This window comes from Orcinus orca, chromosome 7 (genome assembly GCF_937001465.1).
Source record: "Orcinus orca chromosome 7, mOrcOrc1.1, whole genome shotgun sequence".
NCBI classification, from domain to species: Eukaryota; Metazoa; Chordata; class Mammalia; order Artiodactyla; family Delphinidae; genus Orcinus; species Orcinus orca.
Window position 1 is genome coordinate 94,518,509 of NC_064565.1, and position 21,366 is coordinate 94,539,874.

The 21,366-nt window shown below is 34.7% G+C and overlaps 1 protein-coding gene across 1 annotated transcript in view; it reads left to right on the forward strand.

Annotated features, from left to right (window-relative positions):
- The window catches only part of CPS1 (carbamoyl-phosphate synthase 1), a 142,669-nt gene that overhangs the window by 67,732 nt on the left and 53,571 nt on the right, over positions 1–21,366 (forward strand). The window contains exons 18-21 of the mRNA XM_004262765.4: positions 64–274; positions 1,638–1,836; positions 3,881–4,057; positions 7,410–7,528. Coding sequence (XP_004262813.1) covers positions 64–274; positions 1,638–1,836; positions 3,881–4,057; positions 7,410–7,528 — 706 coding nt within the window. The remainder of the gene's footprint in view (positions 1–63; positions 275–1,637; positions 1,837–3,880; positions 4,058–7,409; positions 7,529–21,366) is intronic.

Genomic DNA, 21,366 nt, shown 5'->3' on the forward strand with positions numbered 1-21,366 from the left:
TAAGTTACTAAAGTTGGTTATTTAGATATGCTACCAAATAACAAGTGTTGCTTGGATGTACAGGTGATTCAGTTGTTGTGGCCCCTGCCCAGACGCTCTCCAATGCGGAGTTTCAGTTGTTGAGACGTGTTTCAATCAATGTCGTTCGCCACTTGGGCATTGTGGGTGAATGCAACATTCAGTTTGCCCTTCATCCTACCTCAATGGAATACTGCATCATTGAAGTGAATGCCAGACTGTCCCGAAGCTCTGCCCTGGCCTCAAAAGCTACTGGGTAAGGCCAGAACGATTGACCATGGGTTTGCAGATTGAACTGGAAAATTGAAAGCTAGTGGAAGAATGTGCTGCATTTGCAAAATATAGTCCCCATTTCTGTATGCTGACTCCCAGTCATGTCCTATGGACATGGTTATTAATGAGCTTGCCGCCAGATTGAGGCAAATGGTATTGCTAGCTGGCTTTGTTTGCTGGCTAATCATAAACTAATCAAGATCTGGGTGGTCAAAGCAGGCTGTGAAAAATCTGCTTCTTAATTGCACTTTGCAGATGTTAAAAAGTACAAATTAATCCTTAATTTTAGTCCTTCACTGACTTTTTTAGGTATATAACAAATTTTGGACAAATAATAGAGTTCACTTGACTCAAGCATGCAATCACATTATTTTATTTTAGCAAAACTTCACAAGAGCAAACAGCAGTAGGTTTTTTCTATAGGTAAATCTTGCAACTAAATAAATAAATTTGTATCTACTTAACAATTGCTAACAAGCATGACTGGAAGAAACACTAATTAATATCTTTTGTTTCTATTAATATCTTTAACATCTGATATTTAAATTACATGATATTTAAAAAATATTTACCTCTCAAGCTATTTTTATATAGCTAGACAGTGCTACATGGAGTGTGGAAGGAGTGATGAGCTAAACAAGAGTCAAGAGACCTGAGTTCTCCTTCTGGTCCTTCTACTAATTGTGGGACTTTGGATAAATCACCACTGTCTCTGTCAGTTTCTTCACCTCTTAGGTGGGGAAGTTGTACTAAAGGACTCATATGTAATTCTATAGTTCTGTGAATTAATTTTTCAAATACAGTTACCCAAACTGACATTCCAGAAGAGTATGGTCAAGTTTCCAGAGTGTTAGTTGTGTAAGGAGCCCAAAGTTCAAAGATAATTTGGAAACAGAGCAAGGACCCAAACTTTCAAGGACTGCATTTTATGACCTTTACATACCCCATAGTACCAGCTAACTCCACCGTCTTCCTAGGTGCAGACATGTATATATTTTTATAAAAGAATATTTTGCAGATTCTTATCTTAGTGGAAATTATACACAAGTGAGTACTTTATTTCTCAAGGAAGCTATTGATTTTGGCTTGAAGAGGTGAAGGTTGGGAGTTGTAGCACTGCATGTCAGGCATAGACAGTGAACTCTTTTGTGATCTGTGCTTCTGTACTTTATCATGACTCACTTTATTTTATAAGGAGCTATTAAAATTTCATACAGAACTGAGAATCAGGTGTTTTATATCTTGATGTGAAATAATACCAGAATTTCTAAGAAAAACCACTTTATATTTTGAGCTGTTTTTAATACTTATTGCTGAAAGAAAAAAAAATGTCTCCTCCTTTATAGCTACCCATTGGCATTCATTGCTGCAAAGATTGCCCTAGGAATTCCACTTCCAGAAATCAAGAACGTTGTATCAGGGAAAACATCAGCCTGCTTTGAACCAAGCCTGGATTACATGGTTACCAAGATTCCTCGCTGGGATCTTGATCGTTTTCACGGCACTTCTAGCCGAATTGGTAGCTCTATGAAAAGTGTAGGAGAGGTGAGTCCTTGGTTAATTCCTCTCTTTCATCCTTGTTCTCAGTTATTTTGTCCAACCCTAATGTCGTTGAAAGTCTTCAGTTTCCTTGGATACTGGGTTACTGATTGGAGGATACATATGAATTTCATTTCCTCCCTAGTGTTTCCACATAAGGCATAGCTGTTTTAAATCTTAATTTTTTTTATCATGCTTCAAGGTGCACAATAGAATTATAACTCAAATGCCAGGAAAAGTTTTGTTGGTGGTGTTTCTGCCAAATAAACAACTGTTATTTAGTTTACATTTCATGGAAAGATTCCCCTTTCACAATGTGCATGGGAAAATTTGTTGGCCAAGGAATATGAGATAATTTTGTAATGTGTTAATTTAGGGTTTATTATCTGAAAGGTTTTTGTCTTCAGTGAATATTTAACACTTTACATTTAGTTCAACTCAAGTTAGCAGACATTTCCTGAGTTCTTACTACATGCAAGACCCTGGGATGATAAAAACGGTGAATAAGATGGAGATAATTGTGACATTATCTCCAGCTGGTGAGTTCAGAATATATTCACAGAACTAAATATAATATGAATTAAACTGTGGTAAAAGTTGGAATGCAGTATTTATATGCAGGTGCTGTGAGAATGTAGTAGAATAGGGTCAGGGAAAGCCACAATAGATATTCCACTGAAAAATGGTGAAATCTTCACTTAATGAATATGAAGTTTAATAATATAAAGTATTAAAAAGGACAAATTTTGAGCAAACACTGTTATGTATTCCTTTATTATTATGTTTACTTCTCTTTTATTGAATGTACTCCATATACTATTATGTACAGTGTACTTTAATGAAAATTCATGGTGAATTACTTATAGAATTAGTTACTTTAGGGCCAACTCTTAAATATATAATACTTTAAAATTTTCTTAAATATTCCAAAAATATTTTCTTAATTTGATAGTGCCATAAACTATCTTATATCTGGTACCCTCTCCTATGCTTAGGCTAGAAAATCTATGAATATATTGTCTAACTCTTCAAATACCACTATGCCTCATAAATTACGTATCTGAATTGGACTAATATTTTGTTTATCCCTGCTCTTGAGACTCTTCCCTTATTTCTAATTAAATTTGGAGCAGTGTGAAAAGGTTATCTGTTTGGCTTTAGTGATCTTTGTATATGTAGCTTGTCACGCAATTGACATGAAGATTTACTAAACTGACATTAATGAGAATTCAGGTCTGTTTGAGGCATCACGGAAGTTTACTGAAGGCAGTGTTATGACTGTTATTATTTTAAATTGTAGACCAAAAATGCATGGCAATCTATTATTCCATGGAAAGAATCAAAGACAGTATTTATTCACTGAAAATAACTGGGTAGGCTTCAAGGTTAATTTTAGTTCTCACTTGTAACTTGTCCAAACTAAATCACCACATGGTTTTCCTAATTGATTAGCATACAATCAGCTGCAAAGATTGTGGGACGACATGTTGAATTTGTCATGGGGAATTTAGTCTCCTATATTCAAAATCTGAATCTGTCAGTGTTTGTTATGATTCTCAAGGTCCTATTAATATTAATGCTTAGCTATAAAGAAAGCCAACCTGTCTGGGATACTGACTGATACCCATTTAGAAATAGTTCTGTTTTTGTGTTAATATATGTCTGGTTTCTCTTCGTTTGCTTTTTTATTCTAAAGGACATCTGCATGAAAGCAAGATCTTATTGAGGAAGGGTCTATGTTCTCTGGCCACAGATTCTTTCTTTTAATGCTATGGTCCAGAGCAAGTACAGGTGATTTCCTCATCAGTCTCAGCAAATCAAGCTAAATTCCCTAAGTGGTAAAAGAGTGACCTAATGATGTTAAAGACTCATTACATCAAAACCACAGTAAAAAGGCAAGAAAGAAAAATAACTTAAATTTGAGTAGCATTCTTTTGATATATGTCTTGCTCCTAAGTCTTTTCTGAAAAATAGTCAACTTCTAGCTTTGTTACAAATTAAAAATATGCAAGCTCTTTTTAAAAATATGAGTCTTAAATGTGTATTACAGGTCATGGCTATTGGTCGCACCTTTGAGGAGAGTTTCCAGAAGGCTTTACGGATGTGCCACCCTTCTATAGCTGGTTTTACTTCCCGTCTCCCAATGAATAAAGAGTGGCCATCCAACATTGATCTCAGAAGAGAGCTGGCTGAACCATCCAGCACCCGCATCTATGCCATCGCCAAGGTAATATGTGACAAGGGGCGGAGAGCTACCCTTTTTTTTCCTTTCCCAGAATACAATCAGCTTGGACTTGAATGTAAAACTGAATCACAAAGTGGTCTTGAATTCAGGGATTTTTGGAAAATCTTTAATTCTCTTTAATAGTATTAAACTGGAGTTTTCTATGGACTTCATCAGATTATTCTATAGCTAATGAAAAATTACCCTTTTTTATTTTCACCTTAAGCCTGGACTTAAAGGGAACACTGCAGTTTTAAAGGATGATCACATAGATAAAATGTTCTTCCCTTTTAGTACATATATTATCAATACTCTTAAATGTTTGATAATATTGACTTATGATTTCCCATCACTCTCATTACTTGCTCATTGAAAATGTGTAAAATTATATTTTAGAAAGGAAGATGCGTAAAATCGTATCACTTAGTATGTCCTACCTAAGACTCTAGAATAATCTTTATTTGATTCTTCTTCTGTGTTTAAACAACAAACTCTAAAGAACTTCCATGATTATAGGCTTTTCTATGTAATTATTTTATTGGTCTTACTTATAGAACAAAAAAGCCCCACATTTCTCACTTCCACCCACTAGTTCCCTTTAATGCAAATTAAATGCCATATTAATCTCCTTTCATGTTTACTATGCTTAGAGTTTTGAAGTTTTAGTTCATCTGATTTTATAAAAGGTGATTTGGGCAGCTGGGATCTGTCTGGTCAGAAATCCTTGAATTGCTTTTTGACATTTAAGGAAGGTTAGGTATTAATCCTCCAACAGTACCAAACCACACTGGAGCTACAAAGTCCTCTGACCATTTTATGTGTGTGTATGTACATGTGGAATGAGTTGATGAAAATATGAATTTTGTCTTTAAAAAGGGAATCTGTCTTTGTAACTTGTCTTTGTAGCAACAGAAAAGTGCTGGTCTTTGTAACGACAGAAAAATGCTGTTAGTGATTTCGAACTCTGCAACTTTTATGCTCATATATAGAAGGAGGGGAGGGAATGTTTCCTTCATTGCATTTAATGTATTCTCCTCACCTTTATGGTTTCCAAATGCAGAATATTTCATTTCCATTGAAATTCTGAAGTAGTCTGAGAGATACTAGTATTTTTTGATGGACATTTCTCAAAGTTGACTTTCAAGGGAATAGAGAATTAACATTTTTCCATGGTGGTGGGAGTGATATTAGTAATGAGAGGTCATTCTAGAAAGCCGTTTCACCTTCTTTATTGTTCCTATTTCAGTCTTTTGTTTAAAAAGCAACCTACAACATTCATACATGTGTATATATGTGTATGTGTGTGTATGTATGTATACATATAATTTTTTTTTCCAGACAAAGGACAGTAAATAGATTTTTTCCTTGAGTCTAGTCATCATACTTCTGCCATTTTGAGGTGGATGAACAAGGGAAGTATTTCCAAGTTCCCAGTGAGGCTGTAAAACTCAAGCGTATCGCTCATTCTTTTCTAACAGACTTATAAGGATGAGAATTCAGGGAAAATGTGTGGAGATTCTTTCTTGCACAGAGTATGAGCAAGAAGTGCAGGGTCTGAGGTATAAATTATTGCCTGCCAGCATGCTGGGAGAAGGAACTGATTTCTGTTTGTTAGAGGTCATCATTACTGTTCATTTCCACAGCAACCAGGAACTTGGTGATTTTGACAAAGAGTGTGAGGAGTGTGGTGGGCTGAAGGGGAAAAAGATTGAAGGGAGTGAGTAAATCTTTGCTCGCTTTCATAATTCTTAGAAAGGGCAACTTGCTCTGAGGTCTGATTTTTGCAGCAGTCTTATTTCAGGATGACTGGATCATCACCTCTTTTGATTTGGGGAGAATACAGGGCATTATTTTTGATTTGGAGAACGTTACAGTAACCTCCAACTTGTTTGGGGTCATTACGAACTTCATTACGGCTGTGTGACATAGCAAAGCTGCAGCTCTTGAAAGACCGGCAGGATCTTGCTTTCTGTTCAGAACTGTGGATGTGATTCTAGTTGTCCTTCCTCACAGTAAAATGACTGCAGATTCTAGGTCCTTCATCAGTCACAGGGTAATTACTGTGTGCGATTGTGTGAAAATGTCCTTTGGTCTATCAGAAGTGTCACTACGACCTTAAGGTTCTATTCCCCTCACAGTGTTGATGGTCAAAGAGCCAATTGTCCCTTTAATCCCTTGGCAAATAAGGCATAATATTAAGTCCTTGGGAACCTGGTATAGTTATAGGGAGAATTAAACAAAAAAACATAAATAGACTTACGAAACGAATATGTCTTTCAGTATTCACATTAGATGTCATTTTATTCTAGTCAATAGAATTATGAGCTATATTGTTTCTCCACATGTATGACCATGGTCTCTCTGATACCAGAAATAAGTAAAAGTTTTAGGAAAATTAAGCTCCCTTGGTTGAAATATAACAGCAGTTATTAGTTACATATATTTCCTAATGGTATTTAAAAATATAGTGTGCCATAATAAAATATGTTGTTTTGAAATATTTGATTATCATTTTTCATTGAGTATAAATATTATCTAAACATAGAAAAGAATAAGAGTAGGCATCTTTTGAATATGAAGGTTTTGGTTTTGAGAGTTTATCTCTTCTTTCAGCTGCCTTTTGTACTCAGCTTAATGACCCATAGCTGTAATTTTACTTTTGAGTAATTGCTAAACTAAGCTTGAGGAAAAAGCTGAGCTGCCTATCAGAACAGAAGTTATTACTACATTGTTTTGGAATATATTAGGATTTTGTAAAATGCCTGTCTTAGCACAAAAGTCACAGTAACTGATTCAAAATAATTTTTTGTTTGAAGTCTTCTGTGAGGTAATATTTGAGAGAAATAACACCAAGCCAAATGTGATCCATAAATTCTCAATGACTGGTTTGTGTGAATATGGAATGAAGTGATAAAAATATGCTAAATATGCTAAAGGGTAATTATCCAAAATACAAGTTAAATGATCATTATATTGATTCTACATGTTCTTACCAATTTGGCATAACTATAGTTTCAAGAGATTCTCTTTAATGCCAAAAAGATATACCAGATTTAGAATATAATTGGTAACACAGTCATATAAAAAGCAGGGAAGCAGAGCCTGTTACAGGAATTTTTCTGAGCACACACTATTCTGATTAACTCAGAGTACCTCCTGTTCATGCCATTTGTGGATATAGTTGGCAGTATCTGTAAGTTTATTGGGAGGAATGTCAATGATGTGATATCAGTTTCATTCTCAGTCTATAGCCTCAGGCTCTCTTAACATGGAGAGGAATGGCTGCTATGTTTTCAACCAAATAAGACCTTTATAAGATGTTTGCCAAAGAAAGCATCTCTTCTCCTTTTGGCAGGCCTTGGAAGACAATGTGTCCCTGGATGAGATTATGAAGCTCACATCCATTGACAAGTGGTTTTTGTATAAGATGCGTGACATTTTAAGCATGGAAAAGACACTAAAAGGGCTCAACAGGTAAGGCACTTGTGCTCTGATTCACTCCAGGTATCTTCTGTGCAGTTTTGTCTTCCTCTTACCCTTACACATTTGGCCAAAATTCTGCTTCAATGAAGTAAATAGTGCCAATGCTGCAAAGCAATAGCCATAACCAGAAGAAATGGCAGCTTTTAGACGTTTACCTTTTTAAAGGCATCTATTAATAATTTTAATTGTCTTCTACCCCTGCCCTACCCTTGACATGAAACATAGTGATGTTTTTATTAGGTCTTCTGAATTTACAAAAATTGGTGTACATTTATGGATTGATGTGCTATTTAATTACCAGACATTACCTAGATTTAAATTTTATTAATCAATAATGAAATGAATACTATTTCTGTTTTCTATACATTTTCCAAGTTCTGAAGTCTATTCTTCTCTTTTAATATCAACCTACGTATTGCTGTGTATTGATGAGCAAACATATTCCTCTTGCACTCTACTGATATTTTTAACACTGGGACATCCAGTTCAGCATACAAATAAGCCACATTCAAATTTTTGTTAATAGACCCTTTACCTCTCACTAATTTGCATTTTTATCTCCTTTATGGCCAATTATTTTAAAAATTTTATTTCATGTTCAGAACATTCCTATAATGTCAGTGTTTTAAAATCTACTTTTTTCTGTTTTCTGAGAAGATCGTTTGTTGAGGCAGCTCAGGCATATGAAGTCACAGATAGGTTTTAAACTTGGATCTGTGATAACAGGAACATGTATTACCAGTTTAAGAAAGACAGTGTATTTCTCTTTAGCTTCTCCTCTTTAAGAGGGCTTTGAAATACACTACTACTGGAAAGAAATCTCACCTACAAGCCTAGGCACATGTTTAGAGAGGGAAAAATTTTGTTTGCAGAAATTATTCTCAAATGATTTTAGTAAATGTAGAAAAATTAATTGCTTAAAATGTTGCAAACAGTGGAAGCTCTCAATGACTGGATTTCTCGACTATTTAGAAACTGCAACATATAATTGGGTTACTGGGTTTACTTAATCAAAATGTACACAAACTGGGCACTTGCTTCTCTTTTTGAGCAGAAGGAGGTTCTTTTTCATCTATTCAACAATCACCCACAACAAATGCTTGGTTTTGAAAATGGGGGACTCCAATCTGCCAAAACTGAAACTAGCTGTAGTTGCTTGTAAGTCATCCTTTGTAGTGATCATATAAAATGAACAGTAGATAGAAGTTAAGAATCGAGCCTATACATTCGTCTTAGAATTTTGCTGACTTGAGGTTTCCTTTCTTGGTTTATGATGCCAGCAGAACTTCTATGTTGAATTATAGTCTGTTCCACTGTTTTCAGTTTCAGACAACTGATTTCAAATGCCTGTGAAACCATTCCAATTAAACCACATGAGGGTGCTAGAAACTTACAGTATGCCAACCGTAGCAGTGGAGGAGTCCTGGGGTGAAAAACAGCAGATGTTATTGTGATTTAAATTTCCACTTGATATACATTCTGATTTTTGGACAAATTCAATGTTTTAATTGAATAGTTTTTGTTACAAACAGAAGGCAGGTTGAAATTCTAACTAAGCAGAAATAAGTGTATATTGATAGTGAAAAAGCTGTTTGGAGGATTATTAGAACGACTCACAGTCGTAGATCACTTACAACATCGTTCTGACTTCAACATTTCATTGCATTTTTTGTTGTTAATTTGACATTTTAAAATAAAGTCTCCATTTTCTGGCATAAGTATAATTGTAAATAGAGATTTTTCTATTGTTCATAATCATCTACAATAAAAATTTTTTATATACAACTTAATAATTTAAAAGATTCTAAAACATAATACTTAACAATTGTCTCTTGCTTCAAGACCTCAACAGAGGATTTATGGTGTTAGTAAACCTAAACTCTGAACTTATTATTATCTGATGGACACTTTACGTCCTTTTTTTTTTGAGTATCTTAGATGCACACATAGCAATTCAATAATGACTGTTATTTAGAGGTGTTGGATAAATAGAATAAGAACAGATGGCTACTGAAGCTCCCTGTCTCAGTCATTCTGTGGCACATTGGGATCTGAAGTTGAAAGGATATTGCAACTGATGGTGGGTGAGTGCAGGACTTACATGTGTTTGTTTGTTTGGTTTTGCCCTATTTTGATTATCTTCATGATTAGCCTGGATTATGACATCTTCTGCTTTTTATCAGCCTCTAAATATCCAGAGAGGCTTGGTCATCAAGGCATTACTGCTCCAACAGTAATAGCTATCTAATATAACAGTTGGCATTATATGGTTGAGTTATATATTGGAGGAAGGTTAAGGTCAGCTCGTTCTTTTTTATCTGTGATTTGTTTCAAAATTTCAACTGCTCCCACGTTCGAAAGGCTGACTTTAGATGTAGACCCAGGAAGTAGCTATTTATTTGGTCTGATTTGGGCCGACCCCCAAATTCTCTTGCCTTAGCATGTCTCTGGTACCAATGTGCCCAGGTCCCTTTGCAATTTTCTTATAAGTCCCTGGGAAAATGGGCAGTGGGGATCTTAATTAGGAGAAAGGAGAAACTTAAAAGAGAGGATAAAGTGTAGAATGCTAGACGTGGGTTAAGTTTCACCTGGTTCCTTCCTGTGCGCTGGAAGGAGCACAGGCTATAGAGCCAGTCAGATATGTGGGTGCACAGTATTACCAACTGCAGCATCATGGGCACGTCACCTCCCTCACTTCTCCAACCTCACGTGCTTCCTGCTAATGTCTCCTTTATAGTTTTGTTGTGGAGTTTAAATGATATAAATGCAAAGGACCCTTGGCACATGATGAGTGTCCAAGAAAGTTTTCTCTTATTCCCCCTGAAAATGAAAGTGCTACTTGTTATACTGATATATGCATTTTAAGACTCATTTTCAGAGTCACGATTTGCATTTGCATATATATTTTGCAATGTATCATTTCTTAATTTTCTTTATGATGCATTGTCACTTATTTTAATACCAGACCTATTTTTTTAAAATAAGAAAGCAATGATAGCTAGTGATACAAATGCCATTCTTATCAAAAGATCAATAGCACTCCGTTATAATAATGAACAAAAATTCCCACTTTACAGTTGTTAATCATGCTAAAATTCTTCTAAAATGCAATAAATACATTCACTAGCAGAAGATGAGAATAGCACTTAGATTAATGGCAGTCTATTACTTGTATTTATATATAGTCACCTGAAATGAAGTCCAGAATTTGACTTCCAAATAGAATATACCCACGTATTAGGTGTATATGTGAATGTCCATAGACTGGAGTAGAGAAAAGAAAACAATGATTGTAACAAGGTTAGCATTATGGAAATAATGGATGAGTTTTACATGTCTATGAGAAAGTAGAAATTACAGTTTTCTCACTTCCTTGAAGGGTGGAGATAAACATGTTTCTTGTTGAGGATGAAGTATGAAATCCCAGTCTTCTTCAGGGTGATGGGCCAAGTTAGACAGGTGTTAGAATAATCAACTCAGTATCCCTCAGCATCCCAGCTCTGAGTGCTTGCTTCCATCAGAACTCAGTTTGTTATCTTCAATACATGATCATAGCAATGGCAACCCTCTGGAAACTTCCAGAGCAATAGCCATTCTTACCAACTTAGGTGTTAATCATTATTCAGACAGCTTCAGCAAAGAATTTCTCTTCTATACTTCGGTTCACTGACTTTCTCTTTTTCTTCTTAAACTGTTGATTGCTTCCCGAGGGCATGCTAGGAAAGTTGACTGTCCTAGGCAGTTCCCCAAATTTATAAGCTAGTGTAGTGGAATGAATCGATCTAGAGTGATAACATATTTCACTTTGGATTTCTTTAGGTTTTGAAAAGTTTCTCTTTATTCAATGTGATGTGAGTTGTATCATGGAGGATTCCAATGCCTATTATGCATATGCATTGGGATTCATATGTTTGATCTATTAACCTCACATTACCAGATCACTTTGCAAGTAGTTTAGGAAAATTGAGCTTGTCAGAATTTTCAGTGTAATTGCAACATTTTCAAAAGCTCTCTTCATTGGCCTTCACTACCAAGCTATCCAGACTTTACTGTATCTCTTTTCCCCATACTCACTCATCTTACCAACATTGACTCTTTTACACATAATGCTCCTCCCATATAACATTTTCACTAGAAGAAATATGCATTTATTTTGATCTATTGAAAACTACAGAAGTCTTACCTGTAATCCTTTCCTCCATTAGTCCATAGACAGATTCAATTCTAGTCACGGAAATAAAACTGGATTGGAGGACAGAAGCACAGGTAGTATAAGTTAAACAGATAAATATGTCAAATGTCTTTATCAGCTAGGTTCTCTTGATATAGCTGGTTCTCTAAAGTAAAAAAAGAATGGATAATCGAGCTCTATGTGTTAATACAGAAACTTGAATTTTGATTCCATCAAACGCCTTCCAGGTGTAAGATAATGATCAACGAATTTATTGACTACATATCAGGCACTGTTCTAATTGCATTATTTCATTTAATCCTTACCACAACCTAAGAAAGTCAGTAATTATCCCAATTTTATAGGTAGTAAACTGAGGTTCTGAGATATTTAGCAATGTCCTTGATATCACATGCTAATAAATGACAGAATTGAGATCAAACCTGAGCAGGACTCCGGAGCCTAGGATGTTTTATATTTAAACCCTATACACATGTGCGCACACACACACACACACACACACACACACACACATATATATGTATATATATATATTTAGGGATGTGGAAAGGTGGAAAGGTGAATTATATAACATCTGGAGGAAATCAGACTACATGTAGTAGACACTTCCATCATAGTGACAGTATTTAATAAAGCGATGATAGTCCCATCATCATAGAACTAGCACATTTGATAAAGGTTTCAACAATATTAGTAATAAATAGATAAGCACAGGTACAAAAATATCACAGTTGAACCCCTTTCACTATAAGTAAGGAAGTTAGTCAACTGTAGTAAATCTTCTTTGTGGGCAAGAACTGTTTAAAGACACTACACCCCAAACCTTTTTATTTATAATATCAAGTTGGATTAACAATTTTAGATTGAAAGACAGTCATGATACTTAAAAAAAATACCAACCTGAATATGCAAGAAAAAATGTGAATATGCTAATTACCAGCTTTGAGCACCTGCCTATCTTCTGCCTATAACTCTTTTTTACATTTTTTTTCTTTATTTTAATTTTTAGTTTCTTTTGCTATTTCTGACTGACGTGTGTAGCTGAAGAACTTTATTATACCTGCCTAAGTCGTATAATTTTGCTCTTTTACTGACTGGAACTAAGTTGAATTAAGTTTTGAATCCTTCTTTCAGTGATTAGCTTAAAGAAGACAGCCATCCACTGCTTGTGCTGTACCATGTTAAATCACCAAATGGAAAGTTTCCACCCGTTATGATGACTGCTTGTTCTTTTGCATTTCATTCAATTTGGGCAATTTTCCCAGTATGGTCCATTTTGCTCTCTGGTGTTTTTTCTTTTTTTTTTGCACAATGCTGCTATTTATGTTAGCAACATAATGCTTGACTGTTTAAAAGGACTCTGTTTTCATCCATTTTAGATGTTCAAAAGTAGGGGATATGACCACTGTGATACAGTTTACACCATATATGTGGCTAAGTTTGGGGGCACCATATATGTGGCTAAGTTTTGGATTTATTTCTCTATTAATGATTGATATAAATTTAATTTACTATGGATTAATATGCAAGTTATTCAGAAATTGCTTTTGTCCACTATTCTGTAGGCTCATATGTTGTTTTTTTTTAACTTTTAATTCTGATAATATTAATATTAATATTCTCTTCCCCCTTCACTGCCACTTATTGCTACAATGTAGTAAAAAAAGAGGAAAGTGTGCTTTTGAAGGGCCTAATTTTCATCTGAACATCACTATGTTCAATGTGATAAACTACATCCATTGGTGAGTGCTGAAAAGTCATAGGTGTGCCTATAGCTTAGGAAAACAATCTGGGGCAAGCCTGGTGAGTTCCACTTGGGCATTCAAGTGCTAAATTGAGCTCAGTAAAGTTGGCCATTTCCCTGCAGCCACAAACTTCTGGCAGATGTAATAACGCAGGTGTCACCTTAGCTGGAACACTCCCTTTGAATGTCCTCTCCTACACACGTTAGTTTCTATTGACTTTTTATTTAACTTGTTCAGGAGGCGTGGCAAAACCAGACAAGAACGTTTTGTGCTTGTATTTGATTGAAGTTTTCTAGGGAAAAGTGTCACCTAAAAGTCATTAAAACTTAGGCATAACTACTATGTATACAACAGATAACTAATGAGAACCTATTGTTTAGCACAGGGAACTCTACTCAATAATCTGTGGTGACCTAACTGGAAGGAAACCAAGAAAGGGTGGATATATGTATATGTATAGCTGATTCACTTTGCTGTACAGCAGAAACTAACACAACACTGTAAAGCAGCTATACGCCAATAAAAATTTTTAAAAAAACCAAAACTTAAGCTTAAGACAGAGAAGGATCAGTACTTTACTTTCTAATGATAATTTATACTTTTTGGTAGAAAAAATTAACAGTAATCATTTAGCCTTAAAGGGTATTTAATATAGAAGCAATTTAGAGAAAAATATACATTTCACTATATATAATGTATAATCACATGTTATAATTTTTATGATCCTTTACTATGATATATGCTTGTGATACCATTTGTTGTTTTCTCCACCCCAGTCTGTGGACCTTCATATATATATATGAACATATATATATATATATATATATATATATATATATACACACACACACATACATACATACATACACACACACTAATGTATGTATATGTGTGTGTATATATATATACACACTAAGTGTTTGGGTGTTTATTATTTTGAATGTAGAATGAGAGTAGAGATGGTTGGACACTTTAGTGGAACCCATTGATCTGATTTGCAGAAAATAGGTTATGTCCTCTGACTTCACTATCAACTCACACTATATTTCTAAGTCTCAGTTTTACCCTAGTTTAAAAAATATATATTCTCTTATTTTACTAGTTAGCCATGCTTCTAAGCTGAATATATATTATGTATAAAGTAATTGACTATAAAGGAAAACAATTTTATTAGTTACTACATATTAGTATCCTATGGTTTGTCTTCATACCCTAAACCATTTATCTAATAAACCTCTTCACGAATACTAAATATTGGACCTTACATAAAAAGGTTAGTTTTTCTTCTGGAAAAGAGGAACATTACTGTGGGAACTTCCATGCCCGTGAACTAATGCCAAAAATACATTTTATTTTTAATTTGTTTTTATGTTCCATGTGATATTTTAGGCGATGTCACAGATTTGACAAGCCTCTATTAATTTTTCTAACTAATAATTTATTATATCAGGTATATTGTGAATAAAATTTTACATCAAATATTTAATGTTCTGAGAACCATCATTGAATTAATTATTTAAACATTGCTTTCATAGTTTTGACAAATAATTTTGCATTTTGAAAGAGTGAGAGAGAACTTGAGTCTGGCATGGGCAAGATGCATGTTTCACCTAAAATGTTTTCAGAGTGATGTTCACATCATTCATAAAGTAAATATTATATATTTTCTGCTTATTGATTCTTATATGTTCGATAGTTCCAAAAATCTTAAGTTGGTTTAAAATAACATATACTCATAATTTGTAGTATATATGTATCTATTAATAGCCAGGATTTAATAGATTATCCGTATGTCAACATCTGTGATCTCAGCATGATAGGTTATTTACTTGGTAACATTTCTCTTTATTAGGAGCTGTTATTAGACCAAATCGTATTGTTAGTTGCCTTCAATGGGTTTGTAATCTATTTTTAAAGATTTGTATATGCTTAGGTATACATAAGACAGGATGCTTTTAATGGACCAAGAAGCTCTAAGATCTTTGTGTACTAAGTTATCTCATATAAGTCACAGTTTAAGAGTTCTTAGAAGGTATGCAACCCTACCCCATATTTTATAAACAAGACAGTGACTCAGAACATTTAAATAAATTTTTCAAGATTTCAGGGGAAGTGCACACGGAAGCCACGATCTGAGTTCAGGACTTTTGGAATCCAAGGATAGCATCTTTCCTTCAATATATCTCTATGCCATGGGAACCAAGGGAAGAGAGAATTATAAATAAATAAATAGGAATACACTGTCAACAATATGTCATGGTTTAGGGAGAGCAGAGAGGGAGAGAATTGAGCAAGTCCACCAAATTTGTTGATGGGGCGGAAAGAGTAGGAGCTAGACTAAAAGGACCAAATGTGCAATGAGAAAGAAGTAGGTAAATGGATGAATTGTACTCAGGAAGTGACAAATCGTGTTTGCTATTATTTTGTTATATTTATGCTGTTTTTCATAAAAATGAGAATCTTCCTATAAGGAAATTAAGGCTGTGAACAGAAATTAAAATGAATACTCTCTACCTATTTGCTCAATGTACGTTATAGTTGGAGCCACACAATTTCGCTCATTGTTCTGTAATTACTACATACTAGGAGGATGCTCCAATTAATCTGTAAATTCCATTAGGGCAAATTTCAAATACCATGTCTTAATATACTTTTATTATAAGATTTTCTTAAAAGCTTTTGCTGATTTGTGTGAATGAAGAATGGACTTCACCGTTCTAAAAAATAGTGTCAGTTCTGAAACAGATAAGAATGATTTTCAGTTCTTTATATACTATATATTTTCTTGGAAATTGACCTTGCATAGAGTAAAATCTCAATAATATTTGTATGATAATATTCCCATTAAATAAATAAAAAATATTTTTGGTAGAAAGTGAAAATAAGAATTTTTCAGTCATGCCAAAGAAGGGAGATTGGAGTGGAGGAAAATATATTACAATTCCTGGTTGCTCAAGGGACCCACAAAATTATTAATTGGAAAATGTGTAGTCCAAAATATAAAGTCTGGGGACTTTCTAGTTGTTAAGACTCTGTGTTTCCAATGCAGGGGGCATGGGTTCGATCCCTGGTCGGGGAAATAAGGTCTCACATGCTGCACAGTGTGGCCAAAAAATAAAATAAAATAAACAGAATATAAACTCTGTGTTGGAAGACACTGGAAATCAGCATCTCTAGGTTTTCATTATTTAAGTGACTATATATTTACTAATTAGCTAGGAAGTCTCTGAATGCCTATTTTCTAATAAAAGGGGATATATCTAATTGTTTTTTATAGTCAAATAGAAATTATATATACTGGGAGCACTATAATACTTACATGGACATTGTAAACTCTATTGCCTGTTGAGAACAAGCCAAAATTTACACAGTTTGTTTGTTTTTTGTCTGTGCCATGGTTCCCCGACCAGGGATCAAACCCACACCCCCTACAGTGGAAGTTCAGTCTTAACCGCTGGACCACCAGGGAAGTCCCTACCTAGTTTTGATTTTAAAAGTTATCTAAGTTTTCAAAATTGCAAATTTCTAGAAAACTTTTTATGAGAAATATTCATAAATATGTACAATGGTAGTACAGGCTCTGATTTAATTAACCAGCAAAGAAGATTAAGGTGAAAAATATATAATCATAACACTTATGATACAGAGATTTGTATTTCTCTGGTGACCTTAAGGTGAATTTCTGTTATAATACAGGTGGAAAATACTCACTATTCTATCTTTGTAGGTGGTGAAACTGAGTCACACAGAGGTGTGTGTCATATTTTATGTCACACCAGTCAGAGGAAAGCAAGAAATCTAGCCCAGGGCTTCTGCCTTCAGTTCTAGTCGCTAACCCTTTTCAAAAGCTTCTTTGTAGAGATATGACTTTTAAATCAGACAGCTGGAGATCAGCTCCTCCTTAGCTGTCAAGTTGTGAGCTGCGTGTTTCCCTGCCTGAATTGTTGACCCCACTTAGAGCAGAAGCCTCGTAAGAGATGTGCCCTTCTCTAAACCCTTGTGAGGAAAACACGGGGGCCTGGAAAGCAGAAAGCCTTGGTGAGTCACCTTTAAGAGTACATTGTAAACAGAATTTTCAAGAGAATGGAGAGCTAGCGTAAGGATTTTCTTTTTAAATTTTTCTGTATTTATGTGACAGTATATATACGTGTGTGTATATATGCACACATACATACATGTACATATATTTTTTTCTTTAAATAAAATGTAAATGCCTTACTTCCATGTTAATGCGGGTGTGAGTTAAAAGTTCCTAAAGTGTACAATGGAAATTAAATGTAGACAAAATAGTCTGCCTGAGCTATAATTACAGATGCTAGATAATCACTCACTGGCCCTCAGGATTTTTCACCTTCTCATTCATACCTGAGATGCCTTTATGGGCGCATAACCTCCGCTAGTGCCCTGGGAGCTAAAGTGGGTGATGCGTATCTCGAGGAGTGAGGCAGTGACTTTAGATTCAGTCAGTGATATTGGCCCATCTCGGGTTGAAGTAGGCAGTTAGGCACTATTTGCCTATGTAAATATAGTAATGATAACATAACAGCCATCACATGGTTATGTTGATATTGCCCATACTGCCTCATACCCTACCTACCACCTATCTTTAGCAGATGGTCTGGTTTAATTGACCATACTTAGCTCTAGGTAACTTGAAGAGGGAGCTACTCACTCGGTTCTTGAGTATATAGTTTTTAGTATGAAACAGATGAGAATTCTTGCTATCTGGGTATTATATGTCTTCTTCTGAAAAACCCTCAGTGATAAAGATTTTTGACTTCCAGGTACATAGTAATCCTCAACTTATCATAGATCTAGTGTGACATGTCACCAGGAATTTAATTCTAGAATTTTTCTACATCTACATTTTTCTACATTTAATTCTACAATTTTTCTAGAAATGGCTTCTTATTTTTCCCCTTTCTAGCAAAGGCTTACATTTTCTCATTTAAGAGCTAGAAAAATTTGATGAAAACTTATTTCTACACAAGTTACATTTAGCAAGAAAAAAAAATCTATGCAGTAGTTATCAGTAGATAGGCTTCACTTAAGTAAATAATTTTAATAAGATTCTAAGTAATAGTTTCTAAAAGTCAAAGAAAGTTACACATTTGTTATATATTTGTTGCTTGGACAGCATATGTGGTATTTGGAAAACTACTCTGTGGAAACGTGACTTGCTTTAAACAAAGATGATGGAGAAGTTTTAAAATATAGGACTTCCAAATAAACTTATTGTGACATCAAAGAATGCTCATTCAGTGTCAGTTTTCTACTGGGGCCTTATACAATATTTCTTTTTATCCACTGGATTTAAATTCTGGAGGTATAACAAACCTATATTAATGGAAAAATCCAGGATTTTGCTTACTGAATACATCCTCTTAATTTTTGAAAAAGAATACACTGAGTGTATTTTAAATTATAAATACATTTTCTAAGCAGAAATAACAGAAGCAATATTCCATAGTATAGACTTTGCCTTTTAGCTCAGTCTGATCAGGTGAAAGCTATTTTCTTAGTAGAAGCCTGCTCTTTTGAATGTAGCAGAACACTTTTTTATATACTAATGGACAAGTCTTATTACTGTGATTAGGTGGTTTCCATTTGTTTTTCACTGTTAGCAATCAAGGGCAGAGAAAGAGTCACAGCATTCTCAACTAGAGATCACTGAGATACAAAACGTGATTTATTAAGGATCAAAAATTATGATTAACCTAACCTGTATTAGGTTATTTTCCCCATTTTCATTACTTGGTATTCATAGAATATAATTATGATGTTATAATCATCATATATTAATGATGTATATAAATGAGCTTACCAGATTAAAAGTTATATAACAATATTTCTGGGTTATTGGGATCACTAAAGATTGGTTAAAAATGAACATAGGATTCAGGAATTTAAAAATTGCCTACTTAAAAATATCTACTGTATCGATTTCTCATAAGGTTTTCTTCTAGGTTTTGATTTTGTTGTTTGTAATAGCCTTTAAGGTGAAGTATAATTTTAAGTGTGTCATCCCTTGAAAATCAGCACTTGCAATTTTATAGCATTATTGTGATAGTGCTAAGTGAACCCAAATCCTAATAAATGCTTTTCATACTGTCATGGTTTCACATGAACATCGGATCACTGTTTGTCCCAGACATGAGAGATAAAGATCAAGGTTTTCTTTAACTCTTCCAAAGACCTCATTGCTGTACAGAAATAAGGCATGGTGCTCTCAAAAATTAAGAGAAAATAGTAGTACTTACCCAATTTCCTGGGTTTTATCCTTTGCTTTTCTAAACGCTGCTTCTGCTTTTGAAAAATGTCTTTTTCATTTCTCTCAAGGAAACTGGTAACAACCCGTCTCCTTGACAGAAAAAATGAGAAGACAACTTCTCCACTTGATTGCGTTATTGTGATTGTGGCATGGTCCTGAACCCGTGAAATGCCAAAAATAATCAGTGAAGCCCTGTAAAACTCAGGGGAGAGGCTGGTGAGGGGTCTTGGAACAGAGCACATACATCTTTCTCAGTTCTCTTTCCTTATTAAAACTGGTGTCATTACTGAACATCAGGCCTAGTGTTTTTCTTAGCTTCTGCCTTTTGGGGGATGTTTTAAAAGAAGATAATAATAAAATTGTGAGCCCATCCCATAATTGTAGGCCAAGTGGAGTGCTCATTTTCACATTAGAGTTTGTGCAATCTGGAGGGAAATTTGTTTAGTATTACTTGTGAGTTGGTGGATCAGATTAAAGCCAGTCAAGTGGAAGAGAGGACCGAGTGAAGTACGCGGGCTCCCCTGGTAATTGCGAAGCTGCAGGCGTTCCTCCAGTCAGTTAAGAGATTTCCCCAGCTCCTGTGTGCCAGGTGAAAATTTCCTCATTAAGGGGAATTTATTCCATTTCCTTTTACCATTTATTATTGAAGACTAAGTGTGAGTGGCGGAAGCTTCAGAGATGACAGGGTAGGGTAGAATTTTAAACAACAACAACAAAATCTACATCGGAAGTCGAGGAGAAAGAGAGAGGCTTGTATTGTTTATAAAACGGGGAGAACACATGAGAGACTTCTCGCTGTAGAAGCTGAGCCATCCTGTCTAACCGTTAAAAGGTGATGTCAGAGCGTGTAAACGTCTGATCTTCTATTTTTAAGACGTTTTTCCCCCTCTAAATTTCAGACTGTCATTTGGTGCTGCTAAGTAGAGAGAAATTGAAGATTATGAAAAGGCCAGGCTCACAGCTATTTGGGTTTCTTTGTTTAATTGTTTAGAATCTGTTATGCAATGATGACCGTGTAACCTTTGAAGAGTTTGCCCTTGAACTCTGAAAGCAAGGAGAGCTGGTAGGGGAAGGAAAATTTGTATACGTAGTATATTTTGGAGGACACGGTTCTGAAATATGGATTTAATGTGTTCATGTTCAAAGGAGTAAAGATAAACATACTAGTATACTCAAATACATATCGAATAACAGAAGGGTAATTTATTTATTATACGTATTTTAACACTGTGTTCTTTAGTGCAATATGTTCCATTCAGCTGAGCACATTTCTCTCTTGGTATAATGCTTCCTCGATTTACAATATAATATAAATGGAGCATTTCCTATTGAGGATTCTAAAACGGTTTTGAATTACAAATTCAGTGTTTATCTTTCTTTTAGTAATTATTCTGTTTTGAGTTTGTTCCAAATTAATGTTTTCATTTTCCCTTGAAAAAAATAGAAATATTATAGCCCTGTCCCTAAAACAAGCTTTTACCTAGCTTGATATAAAAAAAAACCTCACTCTGGTGGGAATTCCTTTTAGCAGACAAAATGGGGGCACCTCAGTATGGGCAGATAAAGATGAGAAGCATATATCTAAATCACATTGTTAAATGAGCTTTATGTTCATTTAAGA